Source organism: Centropristis striata, chromosome 6 (genome assembly GCF_030273125.1).
Source record: "Centropristis striata isolate RG_2023a ecotype Rhode Island chromosome 6, C.striata_1.0, whole genome shotgun sequence".
Lineage (NCBI taxonomy): Eukaryota > Metazoa > Chordata > Actinopteri > Perciformes > Serranidae > Centropristis > Centropristis striata.
The window spans coordinates 37417257-37438185 of record NC_081522.1 but is presented as its reverse complement, the minus strand read 5'-3'; the positions used below and the strand labels follow the sequence as shown (position 1 = coordinate 37438185).

At 35.9% G+C, this 20929-nt stretch overlaps 1 protein-coding gene across 1 annotated transcript in view; it reads left to right on the top strand.

Moving 5' to 3' along the window:
• Nucleotides 1-20929, top strand: part of lrrk2 (leucine-rich repeat kinase 2) — a 79129-nt gene that overhangs the window by 41548 nt on the left and 16652 nt on the right. The window contains exons 20-39 of the mRNA XM_059335371.1: nucleotides 514-705; nucleotides 2850-2965; nucleotides 3087-3159; nucleotides 3475-3671; nucleotides 4317-4567; nucleotides 7392-7540; nucleotides 8458-8551; nucleotides 9032-9218; nucleotides 9795-9976; nucleotides 10301-10521; nucleotides 11212-11339; nucleotides 12333-12545; nucleotides 13142-13343; nucleotides 14335-14423; nucleotides 15149-15339; nucleotides 15440-15594; nucleotides 16170-16316; nucleotides 18152-18343; nucleotides 19296-19445; nucleotides 20448-20560. Coding sequence (XP_059191354.1) covers nucleotides 514-705; nucleotides 2850-2965; nucleotides 3087-3159; nucleotides 3475-3671; nucleotides 4317-4567; nucleotides 7392-7540; nucleotides 8458-8551; nucleotides 9032-9218; nucleotides 9795-9976; nucleotides 10301-10521; nucleotides 11212-11339; nucleotides 12333-12545; nucleotides 13142-13343; nucleotides 14335-14423; nucleotides 15149-15339; nucleotides 15440-15594; nucleotides 16170-16316; nucleotides 18152-18343; nucleotides 19296-19445; nucleotides 20448-20560 — 3242 coding nt within the window. The remainder of the gene's footprint in view (nucleotides 1-513; nucleotides 706-2849; nucleotides 2966-3086; nucleotides 3160-3474; nucleotides 3672-4316; nucleotides 4568-7391; nucleotides 7541-8457; nucleotides 8552-9031; nucleotides 9219-9794; nucleotides 9977-10300; nucleotides 10522-11211; nucleotides 11340-12332; nucleotides 12546-13141; nucleotides 13344-14334; nucleotides 14424-15148; nucleotides 15340-15439; nucleotides 15595-16169; nucleotides 16317-18151; nucleotides 18344-19295; nucleotides 19446-20447; nucleotides 20561-20929) is intronic.

Genomic DNA, 20929 nt, shown 5'->3' with positions numbered 1-20929 from the left:
ACACAACAACAAATCAGAAAACACAACAACAAATCAGAACACACAACAGCAAATAAAAAACAGCAACAAATCAGAAAACACAACAACAAATCAAAAACCACAACGGCAAATAAAAAACAACAACAACAAATCAGAAAACACAACGACAAATCAAAAAACACAACAGCAAATAAAAAACAACAACAACAAATCATCTGATTTTTCGTTGTGTTTTTTGATTTGTCATTGTGTTTTCTGATTTGCCGTCGTGATTTGCACTTCAGGGCCACCGTAGATTGCAGATATTGAAGGGTCTTAACTAGGGAAGGGGATGAACAATAAAAGACTGTATCATCTGCATAGAAACGAAATGAGTCATTTGATACAAACATTATTAATGTACAGCAAGAACAAAACAGGACCCAGGATCGAGCCCTGGGGCACACCTTTTGATGTCTGATGTTGTTGATGTCTGTTAGTTGATTCATCTTGCAGCCAAGGCCTAACTTCTGTGTACCATTTGTTGTCTTTAAGGTAAAGGTATGAGCTTGGCGAGGTACATTGAGTCTCTCCAGAAGTCGAAGAGTACCAGCGGCCCTCCCAGATCTGTGGGCGACCCATGTCTGACCTCGGGCTACATCTCTGACGAGAGCGACGACTCCAGCTTCAGCTTCATGTCCATGGACGACAGCTTGTTGTACAACAACGACGACATGGAGAGTGACGGTAAAGATTACAGACATCCGACATTGTTGGGAGAAAATATTATAAAACAGTGTATGCATTTAATCCAATAGAGTACGTGATTAATAAGGAAAAAAGCAGTAATGATCATTCTTGACTTAACCTGAGATACAGTGAGCGATCACTTTGATGACCAGACTGAAGTCAGAATTATGTCAGAGTAAAGTACGGTAAAATGTTGACATGTGTTGAAAGACTTGTAGGATGTTTTTGAAGGTTATAATAATTAAAAGTGTGATTATCCTTTTAAGAAAAAGGAACCTAACTCTCATCTGGTATTAGGAACAAAACACAGGAAGTCTTAGTGCCCATATAAGGTAACATGGAAGGTAAAAGGCCTTGTAGAACCTGATAATGTAATAACTTCCCGATAATGTAATAAAGTGCATTTCCCAATAATGTAATACACTTTTTTTACCAATAATGTAATAAAGTATAACACCAAGCACCTTTAGATTTCAAGAAGCTGTTGAATGCATTCGTGTGTTGTCATGGATACCTCGTTTGTGGAAAACGGATGAACGGGTCAAAAGTTAATAAACATTCAACTTTGACCTGTTGGTGGCGCTAGAGTTCTTGAGCTAGAGTTGATACACAGTATCACCACTTGAACCCAAGTAATGGGTGGTCTGCTGTTAAATTATAACAATATTGGGGAATTATTACATTATCAGGACTTGTGAAATGAAGGCTAACCTGATAATGTAATAACCTCCCATTAATGTTATATTTTATTACATTATTGGTAAAAAAAAAAAGTGTATTACATTATTGGGAAATGCACTTTATTACATTATCGGGAAGTTATACATTATCAGGTTTTATTACATTTTCAATGGACTCAAGTGCAGATTTTTATTACATTACATTATCAGGTTCTGCAGGCCTGGAAGAGCCCACCAATGAGAGAACGAGAAAAAGGAAGATTGTATGACATATAAACTGATGTTTTAACACTGTTTATTTCAGTCTCCTGTGGTTGCAACCAGGGAACTCACTGAGTTTTGATCTCTTGACCTTTGCAAGAATAAAAACCCTGCTGCACGAACCTCTGAATGAATCTCCTGCTACTTTTTGGATTCTTTCATTTTTGAGTCTTAGATTTTGGGAAGATTTTGGTGCATGTGTTGTTTGCGAGTTGTGATGCTCTCAGCCCGTCTCATCTGACCTCGGGGGGTTTTGAGCCGTCTTAATTTGCCGCTACAACATCACTGCCACACACAGCACAGTCAGAGGTCAAAGTAACAGTTTGACCTAAATAATGTAATCCGATCGACCGTGGAGTTCCAACAACGCTCTGCAGACTTGAACACTTTATTAGATTTATACGCCGTATTCACAGCAGCTCAGACAAACAATATAACTACTACAGACTGAGATCATCTATAAAACTGTAACTGTAACATTGTCTTCTCAAAAGAACCATTGATTGTCACACAAAGTTACATCCTGTATTTTCTATTTTCCACATCATGTCATCATGTTGTCTGTGTTCTTTACAGTCTGTTGAGCATAAAGGAAGTCTCATTGATTAGTGACAGATGATATATATATATATATATATAGACAGACAGAGATAGACTTTATTTATCCCAAGCTGAGAAATTAAAGTGTAGCCGCAGCATTACACACAGAGACAATAACAACACAATTAAATAAAAAGAACAACCTAGGCATACTTGAAGCAATAAAATACAATAAAAAAATAAGTGTCCAAAGAAGGAGTATGTATGTGGTGCCGTGAAACAAATAAGGTGCAATGAACAGTGTGCATAAAAAACACATAAAGTGCATAGCGACTGTGTGTAATGAACCATTATATTGTACAGTATGTTTGTGACTTGTGATGAATCTATTTTTGTTAAATGTAGTAATGTCTCATCACTTATTTTAAAAGCAAGTTAAAGCCTTTTAAACCTCTGTGACGCTGCAGCTTTAATAAAAGCAAATGCAATTAAATGTTCCATGTGTTGCAGAGGCAAAACTCTGCAGGGCATAATTGGAAGGAAATGGGGGAAAATCCCAGAATATAAGAAGAAAAATGATAGAGCTTTGCGTATCAACATTGAGAGGAAAAAATCACATCTGAGCTGCTTTGTGATGGTTAAATGTCTTTACTTTTGCAGGCAGTGATTCTCTGTCAGGTGTTCTGTCTCCGAAGCCTCATAATAACTCGACAGAGGAGTTGAGGGGCGGTTCCTCTAAAAAGAAGCAGGTCCGCCGCAGACACGTCAGTGCAGAGGTAAAACGTCTTCATTAACATCTTGCTTTTAGTATTTAGTTTTACTCTGTAAATCCTACAGAAATGTAGGTCTGTTCCCTCACTAATGTTCTTTCTCTCTTGTGTGTTTTTCTTCTCCCAGAGCGGTCAGACTGAGCACGAACACAGTGAACATGTACACAGGAGGAATGGAAGGACCGGCTCAGGACAAAGAGGTTTCGCCATTAGATTCAATTCAGTTCAACTTTATTTATTATCCTGTTAAAAAAACAAATTTTCCTTGTTTTAAATTCACTGCATTTAAAAGAAATCTGTCTACAGTTTAACAGGAAACTCACTCATGTAACACACAAGAAAGTTTGAAAAGGTTTCACAACATGCTGCTGTTTTTGGTTGGATAATGCAAAAGTTTTTGTTTTTTAAGAAGTGTATCTGAGCAGCAGCATGTTTTCAGAGCATTTTGCTGTGCATGTTGTTTTACAGATGTGAAGCCTTTCGGTCAGATGACAGCTAATGATTTGTGTCCTCAGTGTTTGGATCTGGAGAGAGTTCAGCTGCTCTGTCTAAAGAGAAGGAGAGGATCCGTCTGCTGGACCTGTCCGGTAACGAGTTGGACTCTCTGTCCTGTCTGATGGACGACGGGTTCGTCCAGCAGCAGCTGGGACATCTGCTCCGCCTCGACCTGAGCCACAACAGCCTGCAGCAGTTCCCTGCAGCTCTCTGCAAGGTAGCATCCAGTCTGAGATTAATCAGATGATAATATAAGAAATGTTCACTCAAGCTTTGTTTTATCATGAGCCACACGCTTTATTTCAGGGCTCTTCACTGCCTCTGGAAGAGAATGTGGATATTTTTTTCTTGCTTTTAACTGAGTTATATTTTGGTATTATTATCATTATTATTTATATTTATATGAATGTATTGATTTTTTTCAGTTTAATTATTTACTGTATTTAACTTTTTTGCATGGTCTTTATTATTATTATTATTATTATTATTATTGTTTATATTTCAATTAATTTTTCAATTTTTTTCATTTTTCATTTTCATTTTTTTCAATTTTTTTTAATTATGTACTGTTTTTAACTTTTTGGTGTGGTCTTTTGAATTGATTATTATGAATTTATGATATTATTATTATTATTATTATTATTATTATTATTGTTAATAATATTACAGTATTATATTATTATTAATAATAATAATAATAATAATAATAATAATAATACCATTAATATTGTTAATAATATTACATTATTATTATTATTATTATTATTATTATTATTACAATAATAATATCTGTGCTGAACCACAGAGATTAATCAAATGATAAAATAAGAAATGTTCACTCTTTTTGTTTTTCCTTTGACAGAGTTTACAGAGTCTGACTCGTCTGGACCTGCAGGGGAACCAGCTGCAGTCTCTGCCGGTGGAGCTGCTGTCTCTGCTCTCTCTCAGCATGCTCAACGTCTCGAGGAACTGTGTGGGTCCCCAGCTGACCTTTGACCCCGCCGTCACCTGCCCGTCGCTGCGGCAACTCAACCTTTCCTTCAACAAAATCACCAGGTTCCCTGAGGAGCTGGGCCGCGCCATGGAGCAGCTGGAGGAGCTCTTCATGGAGGGGTAAGCTGCTGGTGTCTCTATTTCTAGGTTAACCCTCTGTAAAACATTATTCAAATTTTTTGTTATTTTTTATTTTTTATCCAACTTCCATTCTTATCATGCAAAATAATGAATAAAATGAACATTTTAAACCTTAAATTACCATGTTTTTGCCATGGTCGAATCCATTTTTTGGTCTAAAAATCACAATAAATGATATATAAAAAAAAAAAAGTATGTATTTTCAATATACTTCATGTAAACTGGATTTTTTATGGTTTTATTATTGGATCCTATCATATGTGAAAGATTAGCAGCAAAAAATGAATATATGCATTGTTATTTTTGTTGCAGTGTCATATTTCATAAAATCCTAGCGTTAGTGCTCCTCGTACACATAAATGTGCGCACAAAAAAACAAGCTCTAAAAATGTTATAAAACATTATTTAAGAATATTTTATTTATGTATTTATTTTTTAACCAACTTCCGTTCTTATCATAATGAAAATAATGAATTTCTAATTCTAGTTTCTTTTTCTTTTTTTTAAGGCTGAAAATGTCCACCTACCAAAAAACTTTATAAAAACTTTACAGATTCATATTTTTTTCTACTTTTTTCTGCATAAACCTCTTAAACAACTTCCGCCCTGCTCAAAACTACCAAAAATGCATCAAAATCAATTTTGTTCTTAATCTTTGACATATCCAAGGCTGTGGTAAAAACAAATGCCCCAGCCAAAATATATTTATTTTGTGGAAAATAACTCAATTTTTGTCTGTTTTTTTTTCTTTGAAAAACAGTGACATCATGTAATCAAACTGGCATTTAAAGGGTTAAAATCCTCAAGTTTTAATAGCATTTTTTTTTTTTACAGTTGGACATTTTCAGCCTTAAGGGCATGAAAGGGTAGTAAATTTGTACACAGAGTATTATAGACGCATCAGAAAAATTAAAATTAAAATTTCAAAATGTATCAAGAAAAAAAAATCATGCCATTTGCAGTATCACAGCCAAAATTATTACCAAAACAAAAGTGAAAAATGACAAATATGGCTGAAAATGTCCCTAGTGATTGATACCAGAGGGTTAAAGTCTTGAGACTAAGCTGCCTTCAGTCTGGCAGTTGGGAAGTGAATGCTCTTGCATTAATATCAGTTTCATTGGTTTGTTTCTATGAGAACAACAAATACACATAATAAGATCTTCTCTTTTTGCATTTAAAAAAGCAGGAAATGGTTGTTTAGAAATGATGTAATTTGATTAAACCTTTGAGTTCTGTCTTCATCAGGAGGTTGTTGAGGCTTGTCTCCTGTGGTTATGGGGTATTTCCTGTAGTGGATCAACACATTAATGGGATGAATAAGAGCTTCTATTGTGTATGTGTGTCTGTCCTGGGAGGGGATCTCTCCTCTGCTGCTTGTTTTCCCTGTTCAGGCTTTTTTTTAAGGAGTTTTTCTTAGAGGGGGTTGTACCCTGAACACACTGTAAAGCCCTCAAGGCAAATGTGCGATTTGTGATTCTGGGCTATATAAATAAAATTGAATTAAATGAGGGTTTTGAAGTTATGGCTTCTTATCTGAACATTTATATCAGTACAGAAACTATGCACATTAAGATTATTGTCTGCTGTAAATCTAAATCACAGGAAATTATTCTCTTTATGCATCTAATTTCTCAGATACAGTAATTCATTTTTCTTTCTTAGATTATTTTTTTGGTATTTTCATCTGTATCCAAAATTCCCTTCAAGAGTAGCAGCATAGTCTGGTAGCTCTGTAATCTTGCTGAATTTTGCTGAATTTTTATCTATTCTTATGATGTTTTTGTTGTATTTTTGATGGATACTTCTGTGGAGAGAAGAGTTTATTACGGAGAGATTTAAAAAGGTCCTCAGGCTGTCTTATTCTTTACTAATTTACAGAAGAGCTAACAGACTAACTGAATTACCCCTCTGGGACTAATGAAGCAATTTTGATTTGATTGGTTACCAAAAAAGACACAAAATGACCAAAAAAGACACAAAATTATTTGAAAAAGACACAAAATGACCAAAAAAAGATACAAAATGACCAAAAAAGACACAAAATTACTAAAAAAAGACACCAAATTATTTTAAAAAGACACAAAATTACCAAAAAAGACACATAATTACCAAAAAAGACTCAAAATTATTTGAAAAAGACACCAAATTACCAAAAAGACATAAAAAAATGACCAAAAAAGACACAAAATGACCAAAAAAAGACACAAAATTACTAAAAAAGACACATTTTTTTTAAAAAGACACAAAATTACCCAAAAAAGACACAGAATTACCAAATATGGTAATTAAAGGGACCGTCCCAATAACCTGGAACGTTTTCTTATATGTGCTGTACCACTTGGCTGCTAAAATTATCCTCTGATACCTTAAAAAACTAAAATAATATTGCTGTGCTGCAAATGTGACCAGATGCATCACTAGTGTAGACACAAAGAATGCACTCTGCCACCAGTGTTGCACAATCATCTTTGCTGTAAATGCATGATTTCATGTTAATAATGATATAAATGTGCATGATTTTTGTTTCCAAATAAGTTTATGGATGCTCTGTTTTATAACGTGAAGAGAAAATGACCTAGATTAGCACCCAAAGTTTGTTCCATGGTTTGACTTTTTAAGTAATTTAGCTGAAGGCAGTAAACTTGTTTTTGAGATGTTTTGCTCCCAAACTAAAAACATTATAATCAGCATATCTAATTTACCTTCCTGGACAAAGTTCACCCTTGTTTATTCTAACAAAAACATGTTATTTATGACAGTGTTGTGCATCCATGTCATTTTTCTTCTTTCTCTCCTTCAGGAACAGTGTAACGGAGCTCTGTGAGCCTCTGAAGCTGCCGGAGATCAAACTGCTCGACGTGAGCAAAAACAGCGTGGAGAACATTTCTCCAGACTTCCTGACCTGCTGCCCCAAACTGGAAACTTTCAGTGCCTCCATGAACAAAATAGGTACATTTGATCAACTTATTATGAGATAAAACCATCTGATATTGAAAACCACTGGGAACTTCTTCATCTGCATGTGGACAGAAACACAGATTTAATGAATATTTAAGCATGATGAATCTCTTTTGAACGAAAATCATTTAACTGCTCAGGAAATTCTAAATTAAAAAGACAGTTTGCAGAATCAAACCATTAAATGAGCATATTAATATGAACACAAATTGGACTCTGGTCATCAGTTTTTTTTTACCCTTTGGTCTCATTCTTTTATCAGATTCCAAAGCTTGCTTTCCCCTGTAAATTAATTTGTCTAATTTCTAGTCAAAGCACTTAATAAAGATCTTATTTCAAGAAATCCTTATTAGCTTATTAACTAGATTTTTATTTTACTCCATTAGCAGATTTAATGACTTATTACCAGCGAAATACCTTTTTTTGTATTGTGTATTTATACTTATTTTTGAAGTGGAATTACTCCAGTATATGCAGCATATTTCTCAGCAAAAAATGTTACAATTAATACAAAAATAGTCCCTCTCAAATCATCTCTTATGACTCACTAAAAGTGTGTGATGTGTCTGTATCTGCAGAGACTCTGCCCTCTGTCTGTATTGTCTCTTTTCTTTTAATTTTGCTCTGTATCTGGAATGCGCTTCAAGACTAGCAGCATGCACTAGCAGTCTGGTAGTTCTGTAATCTTGCTCAATTTTGCTGAATTTTTATGTATTTTTATGGTGTTTTTTGTTGTATTTTTGATGGATACTTCTGCTCAAAACTACCAAAAATGCATCAAAAAACAATTTTGTTCTTAATCTTTGACATATCCAAAGCTGTGATAAAAACCAAAAGGCAGTAAACAGTTTTTCTATGTTAATATTTATGATGTGAAGACACAGAAACATCTTTCCTGTCCTCTGCAGGTTCTCTGTCTCATCTCCCGTCAAAGATCACGACACTGAAACTAGCAAACAACAGCTTCACTTCAGTTCCTGAGGCCATCCGCAACCTGCCCAAGTGAGTCATCTGGGATTTTAGCTTCATAATACAGACTTCATGCATAAAACTACCTACAAACACTCATTTTTTTTTTAAACTTAAATTTAATTTCAATTTTTGCAGCTTATACAGACATATACATATACAAATTCACATTTAGTCTGCTGTTTTTTTATTTGTGTCTACTTAATACAGCATTAAAGCATATACATCAGGTCAAATATGTATAAATGATATGGTTAAACAAAAGTAACACAAACAAACAATAAGTAATTACATAATAAACTGTGTAAAATGGAAATAAATCAAATTAAATGAAGTGAAATAAAGTAAAGTAAAATAAAGGTAACATGAGATTATTGCATTAGTATGGTCATGGCAGGTATTATGGTTATTATGGTTATTTGTTCCATGTGATAGATTTCCCAGACCTTCTCAGTCCACATATTGTATGTTGGACGGTTCAAACACTCTTTTCTGATGCCTCTTTGTGTCCAGTTTGCGTTCAGTGGACATGAGGACCAACAACATAGCGGAGCTGCCGGGTCCAGGTCTCTGGGAGTCCAGTAACCTGAGGGAGCTGATGTTCAGCCAGAACTCCATCAGCGTTCTGGATCTGAGCGGTCCCATCTACAAGTGGAGCCGACTGGAGAAGCTGCACCTGAGCGACAACAAGCTCACTGAGGTAACTAACTCAGCTTTATTTTATCAGCTGGCGGGAGCACAGACTTTATTTCATTTATTGATTTTTTAAAAATTAGTTTGATTACCTACTGTATTTTACTTTTCTGCTCAGTATTATTTATTATTATTATTTCTAATAATATTAAAATTTCTATTAATTTATTGATTTTTTTCAGTTTAATTATGTACTGTATTTTACTTTTTCGTGTGGTCTTTAATTGAGTTTTATAATAATAATAATAATAATAACATTAATAAAAATAACACTCAATTAAAGACCATACAAAAATAAATTACAGTACATAATTACACCGAAAAAAATCAATAAATTAATAGAAATATTAATGATGATGATAACAATAATAATAATAATAATAATAATAAAAACTTAACTAAACTAAAGACTACACAAAAACAGTAAAACACAATAAAAAATTAACAAATAATACTATAACTAATAGCAATAATAATAATAATTAAAAAAACGAAATGTTTATTTATTTTTCTATGATAACTAATCATGATATAAAAGTACATATTGAGGTTTAAATGCTGTTTTTTTCTGTTCTGTGTGGAGATCCCTCCTCAGATCGGCCTGTTGGAGGGTCTCACCTCTCTGGACGTGAGTCGGAACACCAACCTGCGCTGCTTCCCCGATGAGATGGGCAAACTGGGCCGGCTGTGGGATCTTCCACTGGAGGGACTCAAACTCCAGCTGGACCTCAAACTCATCGGCAGCAAAACCAAAGACATCGTCAGGTCACAAGCTTTGTTTCATATCAACCAAAAAGGTTAATGTATGAAAAAATTAGACAAAGACGAAAACTAAAGACAATTTCACTCAAACGAGAACTTTGAAGGCCGAAGTGGAGAAGGGTTCCATGTGAACAGCAGTTGAACTTCGTTTGTTTTTGTTAGTTTTGTAACCACAAAATACAGTTTCAGTTATTTATCGTTTCTTTAAAAACTCTAGTTTTTATTTTTATTTCAGTTAACGAAAATGTTTTTTCAATTCTAGTTTTCGTTATTTCGTTAGTTTTGGTTCACTATAATAACCTTGTTCCTCCTCCTTTCTCTCTCCAGGTTCCTGCAGCAGCGGCTGAAGAAGGCCGTCCCGTACTACCGTATGAAGCTGATCGTGGTCGGGAACGCCGGCAGCGGGAAGACGACTCTGATCCAGCAGCTGATGAAGCTGAAGAGATCTCAGCTCAACTCAAAGCAACCTGCGGTGGGCATCGACGTCCGGGACTGGACCATCAGGGAGCGGGACAAGAAGATGGTGCTCAACGTCTGGGACTTCTCAGGTTCAAAACATAGAAAGTTACAAGTTAAAAGCACATTTGTTGTTGTTGTTGTTTCCAAGGTTATTATAGTTAACGAAAACTAGAGTTTTAAAAAAAAAAAAACAATAACTAACTGAAACTGTATTTTGTGGTTACAAAACTAACTAAAACTGTAAAATTATAATGAAAATGTCCTTCGTTTTCATCTTTGTCAACTTTTTTCATACGTAAACCTTTTTGGTTGATATGAAATCAATTTCATCTATCTGGTTTTATGACTTAATAAACTTATTGGGGCTGAGATGGATCAGACAAAGGAAATAAAGACAACATTTATTGTGACTTTTTTTAATCTGCCACCCAAAAATACCCCATTACAAAAACACAAAAACTAATAAAAACTACACTAAAACTAAGCATTTTCCACCCAAAAAAACAACTAATTAAAACTAGCAAACTCACTCTAAATACTAATTAAAACTAACTGAATTTGGAAACAAAAATTCACAATGAAATAAAAACTAAAAGTAATGAAAAATCCAAAACTATAATAACCTTGGTTGTTTTAGGGACAATGAGGAACGAAGCTACATGATTCCTGATGATGTCTTATGTCACATTTCTTATAAGATACTGATTAGAATCTCTATGATTAGAACTTGTCATACATATCTGGAGTGATTTAGTTTCTTCCTGCTTGTTTCCCTCCAGGTGGAGAGGAGTTCAGCGGCTCTCACCCTCACTTCCTGACCTCCAGAGCTCTCTACCTGGTGGTCTACAACCTCAGCAAAGGAGCCAGTCAGGTGGACGCCCTGAAACCCTGGCTCTTCAACATCAAGGTGAGGCACAAACATAAAAGATTTATGTAGCTTCAGAGAGCATCTTCTCTCCTAGACCACACGATAATTCTACTCCTCAAAGAATTGTCACTAGCACTTACTGATGCACAAATAGCTCTTATTGCACTATACCTTGATGGTTTGCTTTTACTCTTCCTGTAAGTCGCTTTGGATGAAAGCGTCTGCTAAATGACTAAATGTAAATGTAAATGTAAATGTAGTTCTCATGAAAAACTGTTAAGATTGGAGTGGAGGGTTCATTACCATTGGTCACTCTGTTGGTGGGATCAGTTGTTTTGGAAAAACATAAATTAAAAGCAGCAACAAATTTGGCATGGAGGTCAAGTTTTTGTCAGGTTTTGTGTGTGAATGCATGAATACTTGGATGCACATACCCCCTGGTGGCGGGCTGCAGTATATGTTATAAACACTGTCCCCTCCATGTTCGTTACCTCTATTGGAATTTTGTCAATTTTTTTTATTTTTGTCCACTTAAAAATGTTTGAATGCCATTTTTCAGCACAACCTCAAGAAGTGTCTTTTTTCGTTATTTTGTGTCTTTTTTGTCTTTTTGTGTCTTTTTGTGTCTTTGGCACATATAAGACCGTGCACTTAACCAGATATGATGAAACTGCAATTTTAAATATGTTTACAGTGCAGTAACTTAACATATTTCATGCTCAAATGCATGTAGAACAGTATGAATAGGATTACAAAAGGTTTGAAGCAAATACAAATAACCACTTACTGTAATTTCTCTTTTTTCAGTGTAAGAACAGCAGACCAACATTAATTGTAGTAATTTTGTGCATTTTTACACTGCACTTTTAAGGTTTCATGCTCAAATGCATGTAGTTGTACTGAGGGCCACTTCAAGTAAGAGTGTGGGCCGTATGCGGCCCCGGGCCTCCAGTTGCCCATCCCTGATATAGATGTATAGATCATTTTTTCCTCTTTTCTCTCTTTTTTCCTCTTCCCTCCTCTTTCCTCCAGGCTGTAGCTCCTCTGTCCCCCGTCATCCTGGTGGGAACTCACACAGACGTGAGCGATGAGCTGCAGCTTCAGTCCTGCCTGACTAAGATGAGAGAGGAGCTGCTGAACCACCAGGGCTTCCCCGCCATCAGGGACTACTACATGGTCTGCGAGGACTCGGACGCCATGGCCAAGCTTCGCAAGGCCATCGCCAGGGAGGTCACCAGCTTCAAGGTAGAGAACACAAAGAGATTAAACCTTTAGTTTCCTTTATGGAGCTCTCTTCTGTTCTCACAGACTCATTCCCTTTAGTTTTATACCTTTAGTTGTACCAGGCATTACAATGAACAAGAAAATGAAGAAAACAATGGTCTAATAATGTTTCCGTGACTGTAGATGCCACATAAAAGTGTGTGGATCATCTAAGAGCCAAGAACAGGGGTCTCAAACTCAAATTACCTGGGGGCCGCTGGAGGCAGTATCAAAATGACCAAAAAAAGACACAAAATGACTAAAAAAAGACACAAAATGACCAAAAAAAGACACAAAATGAATAAAAAAGGCACAAAATGACCAAAAAGACACAAAATGACTAAAAAATACACAAAATGACCAAAAAAAAAGACACAAAATGACAAAAAAAAGACACAAAATGACAAAAAAGACACAAAATGACAAAAAAAGACACAAAATGAATAAAAAAAGTCAAAAAAAGTCAAAAAATGACAAAAAAGACAAAATGACAAAAAAAAAGACCTAAAAAAAAAAAAAAAATGACTGAAAAACCACTAAATCCCTGTCCTCACCGTCTCATCCCCTCTCCTCCTCAGATCCAGGGCCAGCCTGTGATGGGCCAGCTGGTTCCAGACAGCTACGTGGAGCTGGAGCGCCGGGTTCTGCAGGAGAGAACCAGGGTTCCCCCAGAGTTCCCCGTTCTCAGGCACCAGGAGGTGCTGCAGCTCATCCAGGAGAGTCAGCTGCAGCTGGAGGAGGCGGAGCTGCCCCACGCCGTCCACTTCCTCAGTGAGGCCGGTCAGTCTGCTGCTGCAGCATCACACACCACTTTATATTAGCTGGATATACCTTTATAATATATATATATATACCTTTATAATTCTGGATATAAGTTAATTCTTTATACACTAGGGTTGTGAACAATAAACCTCAATCGATACAAATCAGCCATGAATTCCTCGGTTAAACGGTTCTCGTGCAACTCCACGGCTCTCTCCAGTCCCTCCCAAGTCTCTTATTTTGCATCCGTGCTTCCCTCACAAGTGTTTTGTCTGTTTAACAAACAGCTGCACATGAATAACAAGCTGCATTCTGTATTTATATAATGTGAACTGTGTCCTGCTCAGGGCCACGGGAATCCCTTTACATTATATTATTTATTTATTAGCCTATTATTTGCGTCTGTATATAGACGATCCTGGTGATAAATTCATGATTTAATATCCCAGAACATGATTGTGTCCTCTGAACATGTTTTATTAGGTTAGATGATAAAGGGAAAACGTAAATGATGTCACTCAGTAATGATCAGCCTCATGTGGGACTGAATGGAAATGACAAACAATGTAAAAGTGTTTCTTGCTGACAGACTCTCTACTGTTTGTTTTTGTTTGTACTTTAATGGATAAATGTAGAAATATGTTTGTGGTCTTTTTGTTGTTCAGACCCACAATAAAACAATCAGAAGATCAATAAAATATAAAACTTGTGAGTGACACACGATAAAATATCTACAACACATATTAACCGTAGAATCAAATCAAATCGTATCGTTCTTACACTGTATCAATTCGTATCAAATCGGTCTGTAATAAAAGTTTTTTTTTTTTTAATCGTTTCATAACCTGTTTATCTAGATCTAGCGAATCGAATCGTTTATCACAGAGGGATGCAACCCTATTATACACTGACATTTCATGTTTGTTTTGTTTGAACTGTTCAAATGCATCAACAGCAATATGTCTGACGATGCCTGGCTGATTTTTCTGCTCCTCCTCTGTCACTGAAGGGGTTTTACTGCACTTTGATGATCCTGCACTTCAGCTCCAAGAGCTCTACTTCATCGACCCTCAGTGGCTCTGCAACATCATCTCCCAGGTATCTCCACCTGAACACCCAGAGACAACCACAGCACGCTGCAGGCTCACTGAGCTTATTCTGCCTAGCAACAACTAACAAAGCAACAAATCTTGTTTCAATCAGTTTGAGGCTCATGCTAAAAATAAGACAGCATCTTACATTTGTATCCAGACTAGGGAAACAAATCTATTTACATGTTTAATTCAGTGGAGTATTTTATATTTGACATGCTCTGATGTGTGTTATTAGCTGTTTCCACTCTACTGAACCCTAAATTCAGAGATGCAGCCACATGAAAGCCCGACATTAAAATGTGTATGCAGGAATGTGATTGCTGAAGAATGTGTCTGATTTTGTTGGTACACAAATGCAGGTGTTGTCTCTCAACACCCACACAGGATAAATTAATTAAAAGGTGCAATAAAACGGACATGTGCAATACAATTGATATCTGCAAAACATAGGCCTACTATCTACCTCATCTATAAATTATAGCATTTTCAGTAGCCATTTATTTATTTTTATACTTATTTATTACATCACATGTCCTTGTTCTTGTTTTTGTCCTTGTTTAGCTCGGTATTTTTTAAATGTTTTTACTCATGCTGTCTTGTTGTTTTGTTTTGTGTTATGATTGTCATAACTATGCACCTTATGCAGTGGCACTTTCAATTTCATTGAAAGTGAACTATATAATGACAATAAAGACTATTTGATTTGATTTGATTTGATTTCCTGTGTAGAAACTGACATTAAAGGGCTGTGGGAGCTTCTGGGAGCATCCTAAAGGAGTCGTTCAGCGCTCTGTGGTGGAGAAGTTTCTCTTTGAGACCAAATGTTTCCCCAAGAGCCACCTGACGCAGTTCTACAAGCTGCTGGAGAAGTTTCAGATCGCTCTGCCCTTCGGGGAGGACCAGCTCCTGGTTCCCAGCAGGTATGTTTTAGACATGCAGCTACTGGGTTTGCTGCTGTAGAGAAACCTAATAAATGAGTAATGTTCCACTGCCTCTGAGCACTCCTCTCTTCCTTTACAGTTTGTCCAAACACCGGCCGGTGATCGACCTGCCTCACTGTGAGAACTCAGAGGTGATTGTGCGTCTGTACGAGATGCCGTACTTCCCCATGGATTACTGGTCTCGCCAGATCAGCCGCCTCCTAGACGTCTCCTGTTACCTGCTCTGTGGAAGAGGTAAACTAAAACACATTGCACAGGGTTCATACGGGTGATTGAAATCCTTGAAAATGCTTGAATTTAAAAAACACTAAATTAGCTGAAAAAGACACAAAATTACAAAAAAGATACAAAATTACCAAAAAATACACAAAATGACCAAAAAACACACGAAATGACAGAAAAAAACTAAATTACTTAAAAAAGACACAACATTACCAAAAAAGACTGAATTTTATCGAAAAAAGACAAAAAATTAACAAAAAAAGGACACAAAATGACTGAAAAAAACACTAAATTACTTGAAAAAGAAACAAAATTACAAAAAAAGACACAAAAAAACAAAAAATACACAAAATGACCAAAAAAAGATACAAAATGACCAAAAAGACTCAATTTTACCAAAAAAAGACACAAATTTACAAAAAAAGGGACACAAAACGACTGAAAAAACACTAAATTACTTGAAAAAGACACAAAATTACAAAAAAGTCACAAAATGACCAGAGTGTACGAACCCTGATTGCAGATACAAACTCAAGAAAGAACCGAGTGATTTCATAAAATAAGTTCTCTTGCTGTGTGTTGTCCAGGTAAAGTGGTGCGACCCAACCGGATCTACTGGAGGAGAGGCGTGTACCTGAGCTGGTCCCCGGAGGCCTACTGCCTGGTGGAGGCCGCCTCGGGGGACGAGAACTCCTCCAGCTGCGTCAGGATAACGGTGCCCTCGTCACGCAAAGGTACCATTTAAAAAATAAATAAATAAATCAAGTCTTGCCAGTCACTTGATAGCCCCTTTCATAATGCGGTGCTGCATATGTCCTGATATATTGCCAGAAAGATCTGTGCCGGCTTTTTTTGCCTTAGTGCGTTCATAGTGATCCCATGAAGGCTTCATATTCTGCCCTTTCATAGTGCAGTTTGGCGTCAAGGTAGAGACGTGAAACAGAGCAGCAGCGCTAACAAGCTGCACAGTTAGCTCTGTACACTGCTTGTCTAAAAGCAAGATAAAAACACTAAATCCGAGGGAAATGATCTTGCTGCATGGACAGATTTCACGGACAAATTTTCACTTGACAAGATGTCTTGAATTAAGATTATTAAATCTAGAAATAAGCATGTTGAACACTTAAAATAATACATTTTTTTTTAATTTTGGTAAGAACCAAATGATTTGCAGTGTAGCAGTACAGTGTGTATGTGCTGCTGCTGCAGGAGGTGTTCACTTAGTGATCTCTGTTTGTTCACAACAAGCACCGGACACTCTGTGCACAGTTAGCATGCCGGTTTGTTTACAATAACCGGTGGACGCTTTGCACAGTTAACGATGGCGGCTGCAGTTGTTGTGCAGCTGAACTGTGATTGACTGTCGGACCAAGTGGGAGGGGTGTGTTCGATGTCACACATGACATGATTTAATTTTGTTGTCAATTTTTGTTTTCAAATTCAGTTCGTTTTAATTAGTTTTGAGAGTGAGTTTGCTAGTTTTAATAGTTTTTATTTTTTGGAAAATGCTTAGTTTTAGTTTAGTTTTTATTAGTTTTAGTGTTAGTTTTTTCGTAATTTATTTGTTTATTTGGGTATTTGTTGGGTGCCAGATTCAAAAAGGTCCCAATAAATGTTTCCTTTCTTTCCTTTGTCTGATCCATTTCAGCCCCAATAAGTTTATTAAGTCATAAAACCAGATAGATGAAATAGATTTCATATCAACCAAAAAGGTTTGCGTATGAAAAAAGTTGAGAGAGAAAAAAAAAAAGAGACGAAAACTAAGGACATTTTCACTATAATTTTAGTTAGTTTTGTAACCACACAATAACAGTTTCAGTTAGTTATCGTTTTTAAAAAAACTCATTGTTATTTCAGTAAGAAAAAATGTTTTTTCAATCCTAGTTTTTTCGTTATTTCGTTGGTTTTCGTTAACTATAATAACCTTGGTTCATAGTGGAGGCGAGACGTTACAGAGCCGTAAATGTCCTGGCATTAAATGTCTCTATTAACCCATTAAGGCCTAAAACGCCTGGGAAAACTTGCCTGTAAAATCTCTGGGTGATTTTGAAGGAACCCCCTAAAACGTGAAGTTTTTCTGGAAATTCAACAGAAGATTTTTCCGCCTCTGTAGCAGATAGAAATGAAATTCAAAAAGTATTTGAGAGCTTATACCCATGGCTTTCATGAGAAGTTGAGTTTATTTGTCCAAACCTTCAATAAAGTTTTTTTTAAAAATCAACAAACTCAGCAAATGTTACATTTGACTGAATAAAAAATCCTATGCATAATACTAATACATGCCCATTAGCAAGATGCAAACATGATATGACCATTGGAAGAAATAGACATAGTTCTCATTAGCCTACTGTAATAAAAAAAATATATATATATCATAATAATAATAATAATAATAATAAATACAAATACTACAAAATGACATATCCGCTGTCCCGGCCTTTATGGTAGAGTGACGCAACAGTGCTCCTGGTTTCAATGGTAGAAATGCAGGAATGTTTTCCCGGCGTCAATGGGTTAAAGAGGCTTTTGTAAAGATCAGAGTGGTGTGTGTGTGTGTGTGTGTGTCCAGGCCGGGTGCTGCTGGGTCAGGTGGTGGACCACATCGACTCCCTGCTGGAGGAATGGTTCCCTGGGCTGCTCAACACAGACATGCACGGCAGCGGAGAGGCTCTGCTGAAGAAGTGGGCTTACTACAGCTTCCAGGACGGCCAGGAGTGGAGAAAGATGCTGCTGGAGGAGCTCTTCACCCGCTTTGACAACGGTACGTAACACTTCGGTCAAATAATAAAACCTTTATTGTCAGGATGAATTCAACAATGTGACGTTTTTAACCATTGCTCTGATGTTCTTTGAGGACAAAAATGTACATGTCAAGAAACTACCGTTACAATATTATATGCTGATATTAATTTAACTTTCAAAAGGCTAAATCTTTAATAAAAAATATATATATATTTTATTATTATTAGTAGTAGTAGTAGTAGTATTTTAATTTTAATTTTAATTTATTTTTTATTTATTTTATTTTATTTTATTTTTTTAATCTTTAAATTTATTTTTTTTAATTTTTAAACAATTAAAAAAATAATTAACATTTTTTCATTTTATTTTTTAAATATTTTATTTTTATTTCTTTCTATTTCTTTTGTTGAATTCCTTGTCTGCGTGCTGTGCTGTTTGTTTGTTTTTTCCCCTTTTTTGTGGTTTGTCATGTGAGTGCTTTATGTGGGAAATAAAATAAAATAAAAAAATAACTGTGTTTTTAAATTCAAATTTCATAAAACTATACATAAAAAATGACCATTAAACGTGTTTATTTATAGGAACAGTGTTAGATGATTAGACCCCTTTTTCCATTTTTTACAGAGTGCTACGCCTGCCTCATCCCATCCTTCTTTTACACTTGAATAAATATTTTTGTACTATCAAATTAAAACGATCATATCTTGTTACGGGGCTTTGAAAAAAGCCAAACACCAGCACGATCATATACCCCAGAGGGTTAATATGGAAACGTTGGCCTATGAAAAGTATGGAAATTGACTTTTCTATGATATTATAATGTATTGAGATGATCCTGTACTTTAGTCCAAATTCTCATTAATTTTAACCCTTTAAATGACAGTTTTTTACATAACGTCACTGTTACTTTGGTGCTTTAATCATTCCACAAGCATGGTTCCAGCTATCATAATTCTATGTTTTTTTTACAGTACCAACCATAGATTCGCTGCTGAAGGAGGACGGCTACACACTTCCCATCTCTCAGATCGCTCCTGACTTGGTGCTGCTCGACCAGCCTGCAGGAACGATACTGGACAGCGAAGAGCTGCATGTAGACATGACTAAAGAGAACCGGCTGGGTATGCACATCCCCTTTATATACATGATAATATCAGTTTTAGATAATTATTATAACCAGGGTTCGTACTGGTGTTAAATGTTGTATTTTCAAGGTTTAAAAAGTGCTTTGATTTTGGATAAAGTGCTTGTAAATGCTTGAAATTCTTACTGTGTTTCTCTTGCAATCTGACTATATCCATCTATAGACTATAGATCAGGGATCTCAAACTCAAATTACCTGGGGGTTAGTATCGATAGACTGTGCCTTTTTTTGGTATCAAAATGACCAAAAAAAAGGCACAAAATGACAGAAAATAACTAAATTACTTAAAAAAAGACACAAAATGACCAAACAAGACACAAAATTACAAAAAAAGACACAAATTTACAAAAAAAGACACAAAACGACTGAAAAAACACTAAATTACTTGAAAAAGACACAAAAATACAATAAAGACACAATATTATTAAAAAAAGACACAAAATGACCAAAAAGACACAAAATAATTATAAAAAGACAAAGAATTATTAAAAAGACACAAAATTCCCAAAAAAGTAATTAAAGGGACCTTCCACACACAACCCAGTAAAGTGCCATTCATATAAAACTCACATTAAACTTTCATATCAAGGTGGGGGCCACAAAATATCGTCACGAGGGCCGCAACTGGCCCGCTGGCCTCGAGTTTGATCCCCGTGCTGTAGATAATCACATGTTCAATGTAAAAAATAATGAGTAGCCTATCTGAAATGAAGACTGTTCCTCCTAAAAGTGTAATACCATCTCTGTTGGTATGGTTCAGTGAAATCTCCCCTTTTAGTATGTAAGTATTCATTTAAAACATGCAACTTACAACAGGTGGAAGATACTGGAAAAGCTTGAAAATGGACCTGGAAAGTCCTTGAAAAATGCTTGAATTTGACCACTGCTAAAGTGTACGAACCCTGTTTAACTAAAGCCTCGGTCTGTTTTCATTCCAGCTCAGATATTCCCTGTCTGATAATATGTGTCTTGTTTCCAGGGGACGGTGGCTTTGGGACGGTCTATCGAGGTGTCTACAAAAATGAAGAAGTAGCTGTGAAAATATTCAACAAGCACGCATCTGAGCTTTACATCCACAGACTCCTCAGACAGGTAACACTGACGATTTAAAAGGAGAAACTAAAAGGTTACTATGGTTACTGTGTCCTTGACAGGCGGCAACCTCCGGGTCTGAGCAGGGAGGCAAACCAGGAAGTGCCTTAAAAGTAAAAGTATGTGAAAGTGAAAGTATTAAAAAAGAAGAAACAGAAAAGAAATGGGATTAGATTAGAAAGCAGGAAGTGCCTTAAGATGCATTCTACCAAAATTCCAGCAGGGGGCGCTGACGGTGGCTGCAGAAGCATTTTGGTCCATTAATTTCAATACAAAATTATTATTATTATTATATAAACTATGAGTCTTAATCACTAGTAAAAAATCTTCTTCAAGACAATCTGATGTTAATAGTTTTAATAATGGCCC